Source organism: Thunnus thynnus, chromosome 14 (assembly GCF_963924715.1).
Source record: "Thunnus thynnus chromosome 14, fThuThy2.1, whole genome shotgun sequence".
NCBI lineage: Eukaryota > Metazoa > Chordata > Actinopteri > Scombriformes > Scombridae > Thunnus > Thunnus thynnus.
In genome coordinates, this window is record NC_089530.1 from 25,752,671 (window position 1) to 25,775,385 (window position 22,715).

Here is a 22,715-nt window from a genome sequence, read left to right on the forward strand (position 1 = left end):
AAAAAAATGCAATATTGGAGTTTTTCATAATCAAAGTGTAATTTTCAGTTTGATTTAATTTGAATGTAATTAACCTTACTTGGCTTGCCGAATTTGATCTAGGATTGCTGATTAGACCAACCGACAAATTCACTATTAACCCCTTGACTGTTCTTTCGATGAACCAAAATAAAATCAGGGATGCGCTAATGATTGCTTTCATTATCAATTAATCTGTCAGTTATTTTCACGATTAGTTGTTTCATCTATAAAATGTCAGAAAATGGTGAAAAATGAAAGTCACACATCCTTGTGTGTCGTTTTGTCCCGGCCAACAGTACACAAACCAAAGATATTCAGTTTACTATCATAGAGGACAAAAGAAACCGGAAAATATTCACAGTTGAGAAGTTGGAATCATAGAATTTGAGAATCACTTAGCAAAATTGGAATAATGCTAAGTTTAGCTACATAAAATAGCACCTTAAGACACAGCGAAAATTTAAACCTTTGTTGTCTTTTGGAGATGTATTACTGTTCAGTTGGTCAGTCTGACACCCATACTGGTGAGTTTCCTGTCATGGCATGCATGTTGGCAGGTGGTGGGTGTGGGTGTGTGTGCGTGTGTGCATGTGTGTGTGTTACGGGTAGCAGCAGCATTTGTGGACATGCTTCTCATTCCATCAGTGACAGCTCTCAGCTGTCCTCCTGTCTGCCTCCCTGTCTCTGTGTCTCCTCATGTCCCCTCATGTCTGTCTGTCTGTCCGTCCGTCTCCTTCCTTTCCCCTGCAATGTCTGTCTTTTTGTGTCTCGCTGTCCTCTGCTCCTCTGTCTCCCTCATATTAGATGCAATGCTGGAGTCATTCCCGTAAGAAAAGCTTAACATCCACATGTAGAGAAATGATGACAGTGTTGATTTGTGTTTATTACACATACACACACACACACACACACACACACACACACACTCCCAGCTGTCTCCAGTGCCTTGAAGTCTGCTGAGAGGTTGGGATGTTGTTGGGTGGGGGAGGGGGAACGGAGTTTGCCATGAGAAACCAGAGCTCAGAGTTCACTTGCCAATCCAGCGACCCACAACACATTTTAACTCCAAACTGACTGCTACAGCTTTAGTGCATATGGCTGCTTCTGTGTAACATCGTTGATAGGTTAGCTTGCAACTTGCTAACTGGCTAACAAAATATTATTAAACTGATGCTGTAGATTTCAGGGCTTTTGTACAAACGTCTGGTGGAGATATGAGCCTTCCAAAGGTCCAGATCTTGCTGGCATGGACTCTCTGTGTATTTGCTGGTGAGTCCTCTTGTGTGTGCATGCGTGTGTGAGCCTTAATATTTCAACCCTCTTGGTTATGTTTTTGGTATAGCTGTCACAGTGAATGTCCTGAAAATTTCTCGGAAAACAGGTAAATATAGTCTTGTTCCCTTGGACCAAAGATAGATACAACTAACTACAGCTAAAACATGTTTTTAAGTTATTTATTTCCACTATTTAGAAGACAACTCACAGCTGTCCTTTTATGAAAACTGTTAGTATGTTACATTTTCAGTGAAGCTTGTATGTGTCGAATTTAAGACAAATTTAAGCAAAATGCTTTTCTATGTTGCTAAATTCATGTTCTCTGTAGAGTACTCATCTCTCCAGAGACTGTATTAATGTATCAAGTGGCCATGCTCAGAAACAAGAGAAAGCTTCCTGAAACATGGCCTGCAACCAAAAAAATGCACACTAGGGGTAGGCAATATGAATAAAATCCTCTATCATGGCACATGTAATTTTATATATTTTTGTATAGAAATACTTTATGGATAAAATAATGAATCAAAGTACTTCAATACATTGATGCAAATTTGTAAAAATCCAATACTGCCATAAACCAGACCTGCTCTTTGATTTGCAACATTTCCCACATTGGCCTAATACAACCACAGATATTAAAGGGGTAGCTAGCACAGTATAAAAGATATTAGCAGTGGGGGGGAAAGAAGAATCATGATTCCTGTCTGATATGATTCTGAATCGTATACAATATATACCATCATATTAGCCACAACGTTTCCTCACATCATTAAACAACAGTTTACAACTGGATCTTTGAAATTCAGCCTGTTGCCAAGTGTGCTAGCATTTGTCCTTCAGGTACCCTAAAAGAGGCAGCTCAGCATTGTTAGCATCCCTCGCTGCATTCATATCTAAGGCATTTACTGTGGCTGATGTCCTCTCAGGACACTCTCCCAGAGTGATTTATAATCAGTGAAAAGTTATGGATTAGAGTCTTTATCCAAGGACACCAGGACAGGACACATGCTTGTTGATGCACACACTGTCTCCTGGAGGAATTCATTCTGTGACCTTACAAATACTGGATGGTCTAACAACTAGGGTGGGTGAAAAAATGGATTCACATAAGAATCCTGATCCTTATCTCTTACGATTCTGAATCGATTTTCAAATGTCATTAATAACATGATGTTGACAGAACAAAAAAGGTGGAACTCAACTGTGAGGACAGTGCAGCACCCGGACAGTCTACAGCGCGCACAAACTAGAGTTACGTTGTAGTTCATCTTCAAAAACGGCAGTAGTTGCAAGCAGTTTTTGATTTAATGACAAAATAATTACCTTTGCAAGACAAACGTGAAGTATATTGTGAACTTTCTACGCCATCACTCAGAGACTAATGTTAGCATAGTGGAGCAGCGATCAGCAGTAACAAACAAGATCAGCTGAACAAAACACACTGCAGCACTTAAACAACTTCAACCAACTCTGGTGCAAAGAAAAGAACTTGGCACTCAGTCTGTTTGACCTCAAAAACCCTGCACCCACTCAGTGTCTTAACAATGTCAACGATGTCTTTCCCTGGAACTAAAGGTGCAGCAGAGAGGCTGCTCTGTACTGCTGGAGACATGAAGTTAATAATAACACAGCGGAGCACTCTGCCTCCCCCTCATTTTGTTATTCTCATACAGGCAGGAGACTGTAAGATGCTTTCAAATTGTACACGAAGGACGACCCGCTGATGATCCTGAGCTGTAGCAGCCATAAGGGGAAGATCTAAACTAAAAATCTAACGTTAATGATCAAAGTAAGCAGTCTACAGATAGAGAGTCATCTGCGAATATCTTACCTTGTGTAACATCCAGTGTAACCGGTAACACCGTTGTTGTCACAGGTTTATTAACCGGTGGGAAAACTTCCTCACCGTGGCATCCCTACTAACAACCATGCCTAGTCTGCCTCCCCTAAACATGGAGCACTTTGCAGATGTGTCATGTATATTTCTGTGTTTGATAATCTTCTTTTTGATGATTTTCTATATCATTTAAACAAATGTTTTGCTCATGATGTTAACTGTGTGCTTAACCATGTCCACTGATCCCTACAAATGATTACACTACACGTTCATTAAACGCTCATACCCATGTATTCTATGGACTGCTGTGAAACGAAGCCAGTAATTATAACACAATGTGACCAGTTTATCCGGTAAGCCGTGAAAAGCAAATGAGGAGACCATGACTTAAATTACTAAAAACATCTACTTAACATCAAATTACATGATCCACTCATACCTCTGTGAAGCACTGGGGGTTTCTGCAGTATCTCAAAGAGAAAATATGATTTAAGATCAATTATAAATAAAATTAGGCAGAAGGAAAAAGAGCAGGAACATTTCCCAATGTTCTCTGTTTTGATCATACAGTCATACACTTGAGATTTAAAGTAAAACCTAAGAGGCTTATATTTACAAAGATATTATATACACACATAAGCAAGATTAATAACCGAAATGGCTTAAATACAGTTCAGGATGCAGAGTTGGAATGAACTCACCCTCATATACAGTATCATGCAGTTTAATCTAAAATGGCTAGGAAATACTTTTGTTTACATTAAGTCAGTACTTTATGAATAAAATATGTTTTATGCTCCACACAGCTGCCAATTATTTGTTTTCATTTAAATGGTTTATCAGTAGCATACCTGATTTTACCAGATTTTTGATTATCATGCACTGAATCAATCTCTTTTTTCTGTTTAAACAAGCATTCAGTCTTTAGAGAGATTCAGATAATCTATTATTTTATTATTGTATTTTACTTTTATTTATCCATTCAGTGATTTGGGCACTGGCACATTTTATGAAACACCAATGACAAATTGATTTGATGGCCAGATAGAGCTGGTGTGTCAGGATGAATGGATGCAGCCTGTAAGCCACCAGTGGGACATTATCTGCATCACTGCAGATGTGCAATAAAAAAATGCTGCTAAGTAAATCATCTGAAGGGCTTTATTCCCGGATGCTACATGTCCACTTTGAAAAATATTTACTAGCTGGAGCTTATGTGTCAGAATACCAAACAGATTATTCCAGTCTCAAAACATGATTGTTTTGTATCAGGTTAAATCAATAAAGATCTTCAGATGACATAACTTTAAAAGTAAACCATACTGTGGCCTTTCATGCTACTGTTTTGTAAGAGTTAGCGCCACAAATTAGTAATTGTGGTAGTAATGTGGTCAGGGCAGCTTATCTTGTCATTGCACCGACATTTATCTGGAGTCTTAAAAGCAAAAGTAAGAGTGCAGTTTAAAATTAGTAAACTGAATTAAACACTCTTCTGAAAATACATTTTAGTATCACAGCAATTGCATCTGGGCAGCCTGTTTCTCTATGAAGGCCTATAAAGGAATATGGTGAATATTTATGATCCTATAAAGTCACTCACTAGTGTTTTATAATAACAATCATCATCATCCTCATTCTGTTTATGTGCTGTATGTATAAAATCAATCTGTTGTACAAATGAGGCCATTCGAAGTGCTTCACAAACAAGAAAGAATTAACGGCTGCCGAGAAAAGGTGCGATATGTGATGGCGTAATGAAATCGACGTCTTCAGTTCCCTTTAGTCTCTGGAACAACCAGAATAAAACAACTCAAAGCATGTGAAAAGATCCTAGATCTGGCTGCACTGGTTTAATTTCATTTTAGGTTGTGTTTACCAATGAAATTTACTTGAGCATTATCATTATTATTATTATTATTATTATTATTATTATCAGAATCGCAAAAACACTGATGATTTAACTATAGTATAGTCCAAGGTGACATCCTCAAATGTCACCTTGTTCTATGGGAAATGTTTTGTCACCAACCCAAAGATATTCAGTTTACTGTCACAGAAGACTAAAGAAACCAGAAAATATTCACATTTGAAAACCTGGAATAAGAGAATTTGGAAATGTCTTAAAAAATGACTCAAAACGATTAATCAATTATCAAAATAGTTAGCAAATAGCAAATAGCTGGAGCTCTACATATCGTACATAAGAACTTCCTCGAGGAAGAAAAATAACCTTCATAGAAAAGAATGCAATATATTTAGAGATATTTTATAATGGTGTGGTTCACTTTCCAGCCTGTTGAAGGAGAGTAATTATACGCACATCACGTAGGTGCCAGGCTATCAGACAACAGCATCAATGACAAAAGCTAACGCCTGCACACTTACTCCAAGCCACAAAAGTGTAATAATGACAACCTTTCAATCCTACTTGGATCTTCGTCAGATCAGAATATTTAAATAATGGAAACCACAACCATATAGACTGACAAGCTCTATGATGGCAGGTGTGGTTAACCATTCAAACCGCCCAGGGTAATACATCCAAACACAATTAACAATTCAATAAAGTACATATTACTTTCCCAGCCTGTCAAGTGACTCAAACCAGTGGCATTTGGTCAAAAGCTAGCTTCATGCTCACTACATCATCATGGACTCAAATGCAACTCCGCAACTCAAAATAGTCTCCACACCTACTCTTTTGTTACTTTTCAGCTAGAAAGTGGCAGAAAATTGAAAGAGCCTTAGCTGTTTTATTTTGCTGTGACAGTTCAGTATTGTGCGGAAATAGGAGTTAAGAGTAGGCAATGACTGACAGCTCCAAGTGGCTCGTCTGTCCCGCCTCCCTTCTATTTTTGTCTGTGGCCAGATCAAAGCGTGCTAGCAGGACAACAGACAGGGAGCAGGCAGACAGCGACAGTCAGACAGAGACAACGGCAGACAGCCAGGGAAACGAACATCAGCACTGTACACAACACCAACAACAAGAGAAAGATCCCAAAAGAAGCTTTGAAAGGAAACCAAAAGACAACAAACAGCTTGTGGGAGTATGTGTGTATGTGTGAGTGTGTGTGTGAGTGTGTGTGAGTGTGTGCTCTGCTCTTGCTGGCTAAATGAAACAAGATCTTGAGAGCCTGCTCGGTTCAGGCTGCGTGTGGATAGCCAGCAGATTCCAGAAATAACATGCAACGGATGTAACGGGTCACAACACAGTTAGCAGCACTGTGCTAATCTGCTGGGTCATATTAAAACAAAAGTGCATGACATGTTTACTGTGATTACATGAACAAAGATGATGCAATAGGTCACCAGTAGTACGAAGTATAGCGGCACATAGGCCACACAACAAAGATGACGAAAGCTTAAGTTTTCACTTTCATAGTACATCAAAACTTTAAATGATGTTTCACAAGACTACTGTAGATAACAAAACGTGTCTTCAAATCCCAATAAATATGGCCTTGTAATATCTAGTGCAGCCCACACAAGTATCCCTTCCAGAGTTTCAGCCTGTTTGATCATAACCATGCTAATAAGTGCATACATTCACACATTAATGCAGGCCACTAGGATAACCTTTTAATTATATATCGAGTCCTGCAACGCAGAACCAAGCGGCAACTTCCAGGGCTCAAAAATGAAGCCAATGCGGAAGTGCCAAAAACTGCAGTTCCTTGAATGGCCACTTGAGGCTGGCTCTAAAAGCGAGTCATTCCCCATAGACCCCCATGTTAAAATGCCCAACTTTACAGCAGAAATAAACATGTTTATAGCCTGGTACAAAAAACGGTTTAGGTCTCTATAGCTAATTTCTCCTTTCATGACAACTGTATGGAGGGTGAATCTTTTTATAAGTCACCCATTTAAATTGTATTAAATCGTAAAGTTATGCATAATTATGGACGTGGACACTTTGAGTGACAGGTCGCTAGCCACTAGGTGGCTTGTTTCAGCAAACAGGCTTCATTCGGCCCGCCTCACCTCCACCTCTTTGCCCGTTTTGGATCAGCCGGGAGTTACGCGGAGTCAGGCACTGTCAAGATGGTGATGGCTGGAGCCGCCCACTTTGAGCTTCAAAACTACTCTTCAGAAACCAATGGGTGGCATCATGGTGGCTACGTCCATATTTTTTACAGTCTATGTGCAGAACAAACGTAGTGATGTAATGCAGAACATACATACATCTGCAAAAATTAGTCATGTTTGCCAAATGAGCATTAACATAAAGTTGGTGTAGCAATGTTAGCTCTCATGTATAATTGGGGGAAAAAAATGACATCTGTCCACGGACACAATCCTAAAACAAGCAGTTAAGCATTTAAAAGCAGTATATAAACATTTAATAAATGTGTATAACACACTATAACATAGTTATTAGCTGATGTAAGAACATTTTGAAGTGGTTATTTGTCAACAATTATAACATCTCCTATGAAGATAATATTGATATATATTACAACTATGTTTTACTATATTGTCATTTATTATCTGTTCATACACCAGCCTTCACTTATAGGAAGCCACAGGACCAGTGAAGCTGGTCTAGGCTGTTAGTGGGCCACAGTATATTTTCACTGCATGTCTCATAGGCATAGATTAATTTATGGGCTCACTAAGGCATGGTCTAAGAGCAACTGTGAGTCTGTTGGCTGGAAACACCCACCTTGTATGAAGAAGTGTTAAATGCAGGTTAAATGTTCTGAACTCTAACTGATCCAGACTTAATGTCAAGTGAGTTGGCCAGGGCTCGTTTTCCCAAAGACCCTCTGAGCACTCAGATTAGCCTTGCTCCAAGGACTTATACAGAAACAGACTTGATTGCAGACAGCTCATGGGACACTCGGTGCGGAGACTTTTTACCAATGTGGAATTCCAGTCACTTGACTGCTGTTGCTGTTGATCCGTCTGTATCAGCCTGTTGCCCCCTGTCTGTCATCTGATAATGTCTCTCTCTTCCTGTCTTTCTACCTTCCTATCCATTCACTCTCTCTTTCACATTGAAAGGTTTCATGTTGCCGGTAAGCTCGGGAAATGTTTGGTGTGTGAATCACAGTTAAATGCAATCTGCTGGCTTCCCTGTCACGTCGGTTGTGATTTCAATTCCGGTATGAAAATATTTGTGGGCACATGGTCATCAGCTGGTTATGACAATATGTCATACTCACTGTGTACCTCAGCCAGAGAGCCCAGAATAACATTTGCAATGAATGTGTGAACCAGAGTTTCTGTACAGCATAAATATTACATTGCTGGGATTAGTTTAAGTTAAATTTGAAGTATTTAAAGTTTAATTCAAAACTTTTGCAGTCAGAAACTGTCTTTCCTCAAAAAAAAAAAAAAGAAACCTATTGGCACATAAAAAAAAAAGATCTGTAGATGACGTAGAAAATGACTGATGAACACACGTAGAAGTGTTAAAATATTTTTGGTTCATTATGAAACTGGCAGGCTGCCACTGTCTGGGTAATTAATGGGAAACACTACACTGCCTGACTGATCTCTGACCTCCATGTGCGATGTGTTCAGAAGATGAGACTCATCAAATAACAGTAAAGGCTGACTTAATATTTTTTAGATTATTTTAATGGCATTTATGCCTTTATTAGACAGTGGGCAGTGAAGAGGCAGAAAGGGAACATGGGGAGGGAGAGATGGGTATGACATGCAATAAAGGTCCATGGCTGGAATCAAACCAGGGACATTTCAGCTATGTTGCATGCATGTTAACTATTCAGCTATGCCTGACTTAATTTGTGTGTATGTCTGTGTGTTCTAGGTCCAGTATTCTGCTCAGAAGATGAGACTCGTCTGGTGAAAAACCTGTTTACTGGTTACAACAAGGTGGTTCGCCCCGTAAACCACTTCAGTGAGGCTGTAGTGGTCACCGTGGGACTGCAGTTAATACAGCTTATCAGTGTGGTAAGGAAGAGGGAGAGAGGTACTAACTGAAGACTTAGGAATGAGATTTGATGGTGTTTTGTCCATTAAAGCATTCATATTCAATTCTAGAAAGAAAACAATATGTGACATATCTCACCTTTCATTTATATTCAGATTATTCAGAGACCTGCTGCCAGCGTTTCAAAACTGTAATATGGCCAATTTTACTTTGCGTGATACTGCAATTTTGTACTGGAACAAGAAGAAATTACATGGTTGATTCTGCATTTAACATCTCACACAATTCAAGTAATTAAAGTGACATGACATTATGCTTGCAAAAATTTTCACTTGATGCTTTCAGGCTTCCTCCAAATACTTAGCAGTCTTATTTGTGAAAACCATTTGTGACTCAGTTTCTGCGTTTTACATAAACAAGTAAATGAATGACTGTCATCACTGCAACTTTGCAGCTCTTTCTTGTCTTTGCACTAAGAATGCACTACCATCTGTAATTCAAGACTCACTAGGCAGACTTGTAAACATTGTACTCTAATGTCTCTATGAATGTATAAGGATAGTCTATGTTTGCTCACTGCTGCAACTCAGTAACAAGAGCTATTAACTTTTGCTGGAGTCATTTTCATAAGCAATATTACTTCTCCTGGCATAATATTTAAATCAAGCAAAAAATACTGTTCAGTTATTAATATTGTAGTAATTTCAAGCCCAGTGTGCACTGCAGGGTTTTAAACCACAGCTTTCAAAACAAAAACACAAATCTCAGTAATTTACTAACTTACAGAAATGTTCTCATTGTATTACATGGCCAAAAACAGGGCATCCTGTTAACAACATATCTAAAGTGAAAAATGAGATCAATCAAATTCATTTATGGCAAATAACATCATCAAAATATAAGAAAACAGTTCCTTTGATGAGAGAAAAAGTCACAGCAATCTATGGATGGCAAAAAGTAGAGCTATGCCGCTGTCTGAGGTAACTCACTGGAATAAACAAGGCAGGTCTGAAAACCCTGTCAGTCAAAAAGGTGAAGATGAAATCGTATGCAAAGGCCTAGTGATGTGAAATAAGCAACAACAGAAACTGTTATGTAACACTTCTAGCATTTCTTTCCAGCTACCCAATCTCCAATACCCTCAAGAAGCAAGGTTTATTTTGACTGTCACATACAGAAGCAGAAAGAACTTTTACACCATGTGAAGTCATGGCAGCCAAAATAATGCAAACATAATGCAAAAAACAAAACAAAACAGGAATTTGCGAGATTTAGTTGCACTGCACAGACCAAGACTGCTAACATGCACACATCCAGCCGTACTCTGTTAATGAGAACACTATGCACCTAAGTTAGATGACTAGATCAGCTCAAAGTTATGCCCTAATTTAATAGACTCGGCGACCTGCCATCCATAACAGGGTCACAACAAGCATAAATCTGGTGGCAACAAAACACAAGCACCAAGTTAGTTTCACCAGTCTGTGAAGGGCTGATATCTGTCATTGAGACAAGTCCTTCATCACCATTTATTTACATACTGCTTTTTAAAAATTTAAAAGGCTGTCATATTCTTCTGTCTTCAGGTTGCAGTATCCAGCTCTCCCACCAGCTGTGGCTAGTGGACAATTAACTAGCAGTGTCTCCAAAGCACACTTTCTTGCTGCTAGCAAAACCTGTCAGTTTCCAACAAACGGACATTTAACATTAGCTAGCATGAACTACTGGCAGGTTTTAACAGTTAAGCTAATGGCAAAGTGGCTGCCTTTAAAATTTGGTGTTAATTTAATTAAATTTTACAACAACAAAGCTAGCCCACCGTCCTCTGTAGCAAGACAACAAAGGAAAAATGACATTAATGACCGAGCGCATGCACAACCACTGAGAGTTCAACTTGAAGTGGAGGGAAAATTTAGCACCTGATTTTTTTTTTTAAATCTATCCTTTTTATCTTTTTTATTGGTCTAATATAATTAAAATGACACAGAGAACCCATAAAAGCATAAAATAAATTGTTATAAGCAGGCATACAAATTCTATTTAGTCATAAAAACTTAAAAATAATACTACTTGCTACTGCATGGCTGTTTTCTGACTGTTTTCTGTCATTTTTCTGCATCTCACTCAGGATGAAGTTAACCAGATTGTGACCAGTAATGTCCGTCTCAGACAGGTAAATATGACCACAGTTCATTACAACAAAATAATGCTTTAGCTGGTGAATATATCACACGAATTATCTCACAAATGAGTGATCTTTATTATTTTTTTCATAAGGAGGAGGCTGTTGATAAGATCTATGAATATAAATAAGGAATGATTTGTGGCAGGGTGGCTGCGGGAGGTAACAAGATTTGTATTTGTTCTGCTGTTCTGTAAATTACTACTTGTATTTTCACAATGTAGGAAGTAAATATGTTTTTTTTTTTCAAATAATGCTCAAATGGGAATAAAACTATAATGAGCTTTGCAGTACATTAGTAGATAAAATGTATTTTCATCCCAGCAATGGGTAGATGTGAACCTGAAGTGGAATCCAGATGATTACGGAGGAATCAAGAAGATCAGAATCCCTTCAACAGACATCTGGAAACCTGACCTGGTGTTATACAACAAGTAATCATACAAACACACATTCTCTTTTTATTTTTGTGTATGAAAACTGCACCTATGTACAGTACCTCTCTCTTCCCCTCTCACACTCTTCCTCCCCTCTCTCCCTGTCGTCCAGTGCTGACGGTGACTTTGCCATCATCCATGAAACTAAAGGCCTGCTGGAGCACACTGGGTTGATAACATGGAACCCTCCGGCCATCTTTAAGAGCTACTGTGAGATTATTGTCCTCCATTTCCCGTTCGACCTGCAGAACTGTAGCATGAAACTGGGCACCTGGACATACGATGGACTGCTGGTCGTCATCAACCCAGTGAGTGTAACTTATACATTTATAGGGTTGATAGAAGCATTTACACATTCTGCAAGATGAGTCAAGACAGATAAGTATGAAAGGTTGTGATGAAATGAATTGTCTTTTGTTTCAAATGTACTACAGATGTAGTAACAATCCATCTTAAAAAATCTATCACCTATCACTGCTGTCATCACACTCTAGTTGATCAAAAGCACACGGTCTGAAGTGCATGGCACAAGCACATTTAGAGTGTGTCCAAATCCACTTCTGCTAGTTTAACAGCGGAAAAAATGGTCGCAGCACCAGGCACATGGTTCAAAAGGGTTGTACTTAATCTCTTGATTAATCATGGGTGTGTTTTGGGCATAACATGCAATAAACCAAACACAGTGTCATCTCCCATTCCCTTTAAAAGCCAGGTGTGCTTGTACTTTGGCAGATTGCTATTGTAATGGCACATTTGCCAAGTAGTAAGACGGCACGCTTCTCTGCAGAGGAAACAGATCTGCTCGTGTGTGAAGTGAAAGCGCACGAGCAGATGGCTCTCCAAGGTGCTGATCCTGCTGCTGGCAGCAGCTAGAAGCTGTGCAGATGTATTTCCTTCTTTAGCTTAATCATTGTTTTCACCTCATTTATTTCCCCATGTTTATGTCCTCATGTATTGATGTAGCAGGGAAGTCGGTCTGTGTCTGATCTGTTGTTGGTATCCGTTTACTGGGTCTTGACAGACACCCTCAACCTGACGGGTCTGCTTAAATACCTGTATTGCCATGATATGGTCAAATAATTAGACAATTTCACCCAATTAGTTAATTCTGATAAATATTATGACTAACCATTATGACATGTATTTTTTAAAATATGTTGATGTACACAATAATAATAAAAATCTTCTTTTATTTGTAATCTTTTGCATGTCTGTGCACTTCCTGTGTGTGTGTAACAAGCAGAGTGTATGTTGTGCACCCGCCTATGTAGGCACATATTACTATTTTGATGAAGCGCCCTTAAAATAACACTACGCCATTGACTTCAGACCAGGTTTTTGTTGGTCAATAGCGCAATCGCTCCCTGCTGCCTCAAGATAGCAACGTGCCAACAATGCGCCTGACCACACCTCATTTTAAGACCAACACGCCCGTAGGTGATCTGATGGGCGCAAGTGCATTTACTATTTAAACAAAGTAGGCGCTGGACAGGAAAATGACAACTGCGTCGGTCTTTAACTAACAAAGACACTTGCATCGCTCTTGGCGTCACTTAGCACCGGGTGTAAGATAGGGCCCTAAATCTTCCAAAAATATTGCATGAAGAGGAAGACTGCAAGCATGTTTTGCAAAATTAATTACATATTAATCCATAATCACTAATTATTAAAAAGCTGAATATGAAAACACCGGAGTTTAACATACATTATTTCCCTTTCCTCTGTCTTTTAGGACAATGATCGGCCAGACCTCAGTAACTTTATGGAGTCTGGTGAATGGGTGTTGAAGGACTACAGGAGCTGGAAACACTGGGTGTACTACACCTGCTGTCCCGATACACCATACCTGGACATCACCTACCATTTCCTGATGCTGCGGCTGCCTCTCTATTTCATCGTCAACGTCATCATTCCCTGCATGCTGTTCTCTTTTCTCACCGGACTGGTCTTCTACCTGCCTACTGACTCTGGTACGTAGATTTTGGAGTGTATTGCCATGTAGAGTAGCAGGAATGGACCCAAATGCAGAGACTGAAATGCAAGGTTGAAGAAAACCTTCTTTATTCTTGGGACTGGGCAGGCAAAACAGAAGAGCGGAGAGGCACAAACTAAACAGAACAACAATTCAACAAAACTCAACTGAAATCAGACCTTAAATACAAACTATAAACTAATCAAACGAGGAACAGGTGACAAGACACAGGGGCAGGCTGCGAGCTGATAGGCTGGGAAGACACTGAGCGCAGGGCAGGGCTGACGAGATTGATATAGGGCAGGTGTGAAGGTGGCAGCAGACTGGGGAAGAACACTGAGACACAGGCAGGGTTAACGAGGACGAATGCAGGGCAGGTGTAAGGAGGAGCACATGAACACACAAAGGAAACACAGAGTAACAGAAAACCAGAAAACACAAACCAAATCAAACCGTCCCAGAATCACATAAACTTAAGCACGCAACACTACAAGCGACTAATAATGCAGTCCTCTAAACCCACCACTCAAATCATAACAAGCAAATCATGCAGGTGCAATCAAGTGTAAGATAAATGTAAGCGTGGATTCAAAAAAATCAGACAAAGCATCATAACCTACAGTCTAAAAGTAAACTGTCTTATGTGTTGATCTGTCTCCAGGTGAAAAGATGACTCTCTCCATCTCTGTCTTGCTGTCTCTGACTGTGTTCCTGCTGGTTATTGTGGAGCTGATCCCGTCCACCTCCAGTGCCGTTCCTCTCATAGGGAAATACATGCTGTTCACTATGGTATTTGTCATCGCCTCCATCATCATCACTGTCATCGTCATCAACACACATCACCGATCGCCCAGCACGCACACCATGCCCGTGTGGATCCGCAAGGTTCATGTTTTGTTTTACTTGAGATAATGTGAGAAGTACTGTTGTTGTAATATGTTACTCATTAAAAAAAAACAGTTTGAAAGAAGTGAAATCAATGTCTGCATCCGTGTGTCACTCAGGTCTTCATCGAAACAATTCCCAACATGATGTTCTTCTCGACTATGAAGCGTCCCAGTCAGGAGATCCGACAGAAAAGGTTGTTCCCTACTGACATGGACATCTCTGACATCTCAGGCAAGGCGACAACTACATGACAGATCACGCAAAATAATTTGACAGATAAGCGGTACTTTACATGTTCTGGACAGAAAGACAGATTTGTATACTGTGTACATGTTATGCTATGCAGGTGTGAGTGAAATGTTTTAGTTAATGCCAACAGACTCCAGATCTGAAGAAAGTGATTAAAACATGAAAAAAATCTTTCTGTTTATCCCCACAACTACAACCTGCAGGTAACCCCGCCCCCACCAGTGTCACCTACCAGTCTCCCATCATTAAAAACCCTGATGTCCGCAGCGCCATTGAAGGGGTGAAGTACATCGCTGAGACGATGAAATCAGACGAGGAATCTAACAACGTAAGACAACACCTGCGTGAATAATGGATACAGGTGTATCAATCCACACAAGTTTATGAAATTCATAAAACAGCCTTGAATTCAGTTAAAAGCCTCTACCAAGGTTGCAAAATCCTCAAAATGTTAAAAACCTTTTATCAGCATCTTGATCTGCATCTGCATCCAAATATAGTGACAGACTATCATGGGTTAAATGTGCCTCTTTTTTTAAAAAAATAGTGAAAATTAATGAAATTTCACAGTGACTTCCTGAATTCTTGTCACCATGAGGTTGCCAGGTGTAGACTCCAGGAAGTCACTAGCCAAAAAGTAGTTCAGCACATGAACCCCCCCTCCCTCCCCCCACCACCCCCCACCAACTTAATTTTCAGACTTTGTGCAGATTTAAAAAAATAAGATATAATATGTTAATTAGTGAGCTTTGGAAGTGCTGTTAGCTCAGAATTGTTTATCTTTGGACAGACAGGGGCTAGCTGATTTCCCCTCTTACGAGTCTTTATGCTTAGCTAAGCTAACTAGCTGCTAGCTCTAGCCACATATTTACCATATAGACATGAGAGTGGTGTCGATCTTCCCATCTAACTCTCTGCAAAAAAGCCAAATTTCCAAAAAAAAATGTCAAACTATTCATTTAACTTTCCAACAAGTTTCAATAAAATCTGTTTGTTGTTGTTTTTTTTTTTGCTAACTGGACAAACAAATCAAAAACATAACCACTTTGACAGAAACACATGGAGAACCCTCTAACCAGTGATGTGGTGGCAAAAATTAGCAATTTTCTAAATACCACTTATTATCATTGCTTTCAGCAACTGGTCTTTAAATAATTTATCACATTGACAGGTCTCTTGTGTGTCTGTAAAACAAACATTAAAACATAAAGCAGCAAAATTCCATCCGAGCATCAACCACACTGACCTCATCGATGTGAACAGAGACAAAGCCAAACCTTCTATATCACTGGTGCAAAATGACCTATGACATCATCAGAGTGTCACTTACTCATTAGTAAATACCCAAATTATGGATATTCAAAGTCAGAAATCCCTGAGCATGATTTCCACTCATCCTCATCTTGTTTTGTTCCAGGCGGCAGAGGAGTGGAAGTTCGTTGCCATGGTTTTGGATCACATCCTGCTCTGTGTGTTCATGGCTGTGTGTCTCATCGGGACGCTTGCCGTCTTTGCTGGGAGACTCATCGAGCTCAACGTGCTGTAGAGGCCTGACCGATAGAGGAGTTGTGTGTGTATGTGTGTGTGTGTGTGAGTGTGTGTGTGTGTGTGTGAGTGAGATCAGAATAGATGTCACACTTGGAGATACAGCTGAAAAGTGTTTGTCACTGGACTGTTCGGGGTGTGTCTGTCTCTTTTAGACACAAACAGACACAGTGTGAGTTGATTTTAAAATGCTGTAATGTGTTCTTATTCTTGTGTCACCTTTGAATGTGTACTGAATATTTACTGACATTGAGGAGACTGCAGTAAAAGGCAAATCCAGACATCTCAGAGGCTTGAGTCTTATGATCTAGGTGGGTCATATTTGAAGCCATTCTTGTCATTAACAATTTTCCTCTTTTTTTTTTTCTACAATGTTTATTGCTGCCACTCAGTCTGACAGGCTTGATGATTGTATTTTATGACTGTTAACAAACGGTAGTAATCAGTTTGTTTGTTTTTTTGTGGTTTAAATAGAAAAAAGGCTTTTAACATGAATTTTCATATTCACTATAATGAGCACATAAGAATAGATGTGATATTCTGTCTCCATTAGTCAGTCAAGAGCTTAGACAGTCAGTTTAGAGTAAAGGTCTATGAAGAAACATCACTTGTTCAGCTAGTTCCAAACAGAACTAATTTCATTGTAATTCAGTCCAATGTTATTGCCAGTTTTATAGACTGATATTAGATGCTATGCTGGAGTCATTCCCGTAAGAAAAGCGTAGGGGAGAAAAGGGTAAACAGAGCCAGAGGGTAAAATGAGCCATCCCCTTTATCTAGGTAACCATAAACAAAAGTAATCATGTGACCACAAATTAGAAAGTATAGTTCACATTACTCAATCCATCTTGGACTCAAGCACATGGAGAGAGTGGTAAGCAAAAAAAAGCAAAAAAAAAAAGATTTTTGTCATGCCACGTGAATTCATCATGTTACTAAAGTTATCAGTCTTGTATCTTAATTAAAATAGATAAGTTTTGGACAGTATTACATGTCATAAACTTAACATAATGGTGGATCTGAACTACTTTGTGCAACAGTTTTGTGAAAACGGAGGTTGTGGGGTAAAACCTGCCAGTGATGTTTGGTCTTAGTAAGGTGTTGGGCCACCTGCTGCCAGAACAGCTTCAATACACCTTAACATTGATCCTACAAGTCTGTGAACTCTACTGGAGGGATGAACACCATTCCTCCAAAAGATGTTCCCTCATTTGGTGTTTTGATGATGGTGGTGGTCAGTACAAAATCTCCCATAGGTGTTCAGCTGGGTTGAGATCTGGTGACTGCGAAGGTCATAGCATATGATTTACATCATTTTCATACTCATCAAACCATTCAGTGACCCCTCGAGTCTTATGGATGGGGGTACTGTCATCCTGGAAGAGACCACTCCCATCAGGCAAGAAATGTTTCATTATAGGATAAAGATGATGACTCAGAACAACTTTGTATTGATTCACAGTGACCCTTCCCTCTAAGGGGACAAGTGGACCCAAACCATACCAGCAAAATGCCCCCCACAGCATAACAGAGCCACCGGATCCTGTCACTGTAGGGGTCAAGCATTCAGACCTGTACTAGTTTTTCCATTAATCTGTCCCCTGTCTGTACATTTACACACCCATTCTTTCTGTGGCTAACACACAAAGATCACAGTTTAATCTTTACTGAAAATGTTTCGGTAACATGTTGAACAACAAGACACAAACATATTATTTTACTTAAAAGTATGAGTTTTTTCCTTTGTTAAATTGATGGCATTAATAAAGTTCAAAATTATCTCAAAATTGTTTGATTTTGTGTCATTTTTATATCAGTATTTAATGGTAGCAGTATTTACCCCTAGAGCGCTCATTTTACCCCTACCTTGGGGTAAGTTGTGCTCTAGGACTAACTTTTTTGATGGCTCATTGTTCTAAAACTTTAATGATTAGATAACTTGTTCTAATTTCCATGGGTACATAACAACCTGAGGTTTACATATATACACACACACACACACACACACTCCCAGCTGTCACCGATGCCTTGAAGTGGTGGGATGAGAGGTTGGGATGTTGTTGGGTGGGGCAGGTGGAACGGCGTTTTCCATGAGAAACCAGCGCTCAGAATCCACCGCCCCACAATATATTTCAACTCCAAACTGACTGCTACAGCTTTAGTGCATATGGCTGCTTCTGTGTAACATCGTTGATAGGTTAGCTTGCAACTTGCTAACTGGATAACAAAACATTATTAAACTGATGCTGTAGATTTCAGGGCTTTTGTACAAACATCTGGTGGAGATATGAGCCTTCCAAAGGTCCAGATCTTGCTGGCATGGACTCTCTGTGTATTTGCTGGTGAGTCCTCTTGTGTGTGCATTTGTGTGTGAGCCTTAATATTTCAACCCTCTTGGTTATGTTTTTGGTATAGCTGTCACAGTGAATGTCCTGAAAATTTCTCGGAAAACGGGTAAATATAGTCTTGTTCCCTTGGACCAAAGATAGATACAACTAACTACAGCTAAAACATGTTTTTAAGCTATTTATTTCCACACTCTCTCCAGAGACTGTACTAATGTATCAAGTGGCCATGCTCAGAAACAAGAGAAAGCTTCCTGACACATGAAAAAATGCACACTAGGGGTAGGCAATATGAATAAAATCCTCTATAATGGTACATGTAACTTTTTATATTTTTTTGTACAGCAATAGTTTATGGATAAAATAATGAATCAAATTGCTTCATTACATTGATGCAATTTGTAAAAATCCAATACTGCCATAAACCAGACCTGCTCATTTGCAACATTTCCCACATTGGCCTAATACAACCAGAGATATTAAAGGGGTAGCTAGCACAGTATAAAAGATATTAGCAGTGGGGGGGAGAGAGGAATCATCCTTCTTATCTGATATGATTCTGAGTCGTATATAATATCATACGACATCATATTAGCCACAACTTTTCCTCACATCGTTAAACAACAGTTTACAACTGGATCTTTGAATTTGAAATTCAGCCTGTTGCTTTCTGTGCGACTGCTAGCATTTGTCCTTCAGGTACCCTAAAAGAGGCAGCTCAGCATTGTTAGCATCCCTCGCTGCATTCATATCTAAGGCATTTACTGTGGCTGATGTCCTCTCAGGACACTCTCCCAGAGTGATTTATAATCAGTGAAAAGTTATGGATTAGAGTCTTTATTCAAGGACACCAGGACAGGACACATGCTTGTTGATGCACACACTGTCTCCTGGAGGAATTCATTCTGTGACCTTACAAGTACACCGATTACATTACTTGCGCACCACCCCCACCATCATTTTGCTTTTTTAAATGGGAATAAAACCCATGTAGTTCATTTTCGCATATCAGTGCCCACGTTCATCAAATTTAAAAAAAACTCTAATTTGTAAAATACTAAGCGTTTTATTAATACTTAGTCAGATGATGGACACAACAATTATAAACTGAAAGTGTCTGCTCTGTGACCATCCGCAGCAGCAGATTCGCAGCACAGAGTAGCAGAGTGAGACATCTGTCCTCCCTCCAGCTCTCTGCTGTAAACACACGTAGCTGTTAGCGAGCAGCTGCTCTCATGTTTCCCGGGTCTCAACAGAAACTCTCCCCCTCTCTGCCTGCTCAGCCTGCTCTTGGTGTGTCTTTCTGCAGATGGCAGGTGGGTTGCTCCGGTTCTGGTTCTAAGCGGCGGTTCTGGCTCATCCCAGCGTCTGTGTGCGCCACAGCCCAGCTGTACATGAAGGACAACCTGCTGATGATCCTGAGCAGTAGCAGCCTGAAACCCGCTGTCACTAACTCATAAGTAAGGGGAAGATCTAAACTAAAAATCTTAAGTTAAAGATCAAAGTAAGCACTCGACAGATACTGAGTGCCATCGACAAATACCTTACCTTGTATAATGTCCGGTGTAAGCAGTAACACCGGTGATGTCACAGATTTATTAACCAGTGGGAAAATTTCCTCATCAATTTCCTGCCTTCCCTAAACGTGGAGCACTTTGCAGATGTGTCATGCATATTTCTGCATTATATTTCTGCTATAACATGCAGTTTAATCTAAAATGGCAAGGAAAGACTTTTTTAAATTAAGTCAGTACTTTATGAATAAAATATCTTTTATGCTCCACACAACTGCGAATATTTTGTTTTCATTTAAATGGTTTATCAGTAGCATACCTGATTTTACCAGATTTTTGATTATCATGCACTGAATCAATCTCTTTTTTCTGTCTATACAAGCATTCAGTGTTCAGAGAGATTCAGATCATCTATTATTTTATTATTGTATTTTACTTTTATTTATCCATTCAAATTCAGTGATTTGGGCACTGGCACATTTTATGAAACACCAATGACAAATTGATTTGATGGCCAGATAGAGCTGGTGTGTCAGGATGAATGGATGCAGCCTGTAAGCCACCAGTGGGACATTATCTGCATCACTGCAGATGTGCAATAAAAAATGCTGCTGAGTAAATCATCTGAAGGGCTTTATTCCCGGATGCTACATGTCCACTTTGAAAAATATTTACTAGCTGGAGCTTTTAATTATAACATCTCATATGAAGACATCATTTGATATCATTACAACTATGTTTTACTATATTGTCATTTTTCATCTGTTCATACACCAGCCTTCACTTATAGGAAGCCACAGGACCAGTGAAGCTGGTCTAGGCTGTTAGTGGGCCGCAGTATATTTTCACTGCATGTCTCATAGGCATAGATTAATTTATGGGCTCACTAAGGCATGGTCTAAGAGCAACTGTGAGTCTGTTGGCTGGAAACACCCACCTTGTATGAAGAGGTGTTAAATGCAGGTTAAATGTTCTGAACTCTAACTGATCCAGACTTAATGTCAAGTGAGTTGGCCAGGGCTCGTTTTCCCAAAGACCCTCTGATCACTCAGATTAACCTTGCTCCAAGGACTTATACAGAAACAGACTTGATTGCAGACAGCTCATAGGACATTCAGTACGGAGACTTTTTACCAATGTGGAATTCCAGTCACTTGACTGCTGTTGCTGTTGATCCGTCTGTATCAGCCTGTTGCCCCTTGTCTGTCATCTGATAATGTCTCTCTCTTCCTGTCTTTCTACCTTCCTATCCATTCACTGTCTCTTTCACATTCAAGGGTTTCAGGTTGGTAAGCTAGGGAAATATTTGGTGTGTGAATCACAGTTAAATGCAATCTGCTGGCTTCCCTGTCACGTCGGTTGTGATTTCAATTCCGGTATGAAAATATTTGTGGGCACATGGTCATCAGCTGGCTATGACAATATGTCATACTCACTGTGTACCTCAGCCAGAGAGCCCAGAATAACATTTGCAATGAATGTGTGAACCAGAGTTTGTGTACAGCATAAATATTACATTGCTGGGATTAGTTTAACTTAAATTTGAAGTTTTTAAAGTTTAATTCCAAACTTTTGCAGTCAGAAACTGTCTTTCCTCTCCTTATTGATCAGTGTGACCAAAAAAAAAGAAACCTATTTGCACATAAAAAACAAAAAAGATCTGTAGATGACTTAGTAAATGACTGATAAACACACGTAGAAGTGTGAAAATATTTTTGGTTCATCATGAAACTGGCGGACTGCCACTGTAGTAATTAGCAGGAAACGCTGCACTGCCTGATTGATCTTCCGTCAATAAAGAAGTAAAGACTGACTTAATTTTTTTTTTAGATTATTTTTATGGCATTTATGCCTTAATTAGACACTGGGCAGTGAAGAGGCAGACAGGGAACATGGGGAGGGAGAGATGGGTATGACATGCAACAAAGGTCCATGGCAGGAATCAAACCAAGGATGCTGCAGTTATGTGGTATGCACAGTAACCATTCAGCTATGCCTGACTTAATTTTTGTGTATGTCTGTTTGTTCTAGGTCCAGTATTCTGCTCAGAAGATGAGACTTGTCTGGTGAAAAACCTGTTTACTGGTTACAACAAGGTGGTTCGCCCTGTAAACCACTTCAGTGAAGCTGTAGTGGTCACCGTGGGACTGCAGTTAATACAGCTTATCAGTGTGGTAAGGAAGAGGGAGAGAGGTACTAACTGAAGACTTAGGAATGAGGTTTGATGGTGTTTTGACCATTAAAGCATTCATATTCAATTCTAGAAAGAAAACAATATGTGACAGATCTCACATTGAATTTATATTCAGATTATTCAGAGATCTGCTGCCAGCATTTCAAAACTTTAGCAGCGTTTCCTCTATAATTTTACAGGCCCAGTGGGCCACCGGGCCAACGAGACCCCCCATCAGGCCAAAAAAATGTTTTTTTGAATGCCAAAAATAATGCCAAAAACCCATTCATTCAGAAATCAACAATCAATAGCGTTTGGGAGCCTCTGTGCAACACTGTTCTGAAACATGAGTCAACTTCTGTATCGTTGCCTGGGATG

At 39.6% G+C, this 22,715-nt stretch overlaps 1 protein-coding gene across 1 annotated transcript; it reads left to right on the forward strand.

Moving 5' to 3' along the window:
- Positions 1-1,063: 1,063 nt before the first annotated feature.
- Positions 1,064-17,032, forward strand: chrna1 (cholinergic receptor, nicotinic, alpha 1 (muscle)). Its single transcript, XM_067610700.1, has 10 exons — positions 1,064-1,290; positions 8,910-9,052; positions 11,161-11,205; positions 11,539-11,648; positions 11,764-11,959; positions 13,384-13,621; positions 14,285-14,508; positions 14,628-14,742; positions 14,964-15,088; positions 16,178-17,032. The coding sequence occupies exons 1-10, from the start codon at positions 1,236-1,238 to the stop codon at positions 16,304-16,306; spliced, it is 1,380 nt and encodes a 459-aa protein (XP_067466801.1). The 5' UTR covers positions 1,064-1,235; the 3' UTR covers positions 16,307-17,032.
- Positions 17,033-22,715: the final 5,683 nt, after the last annotated feature.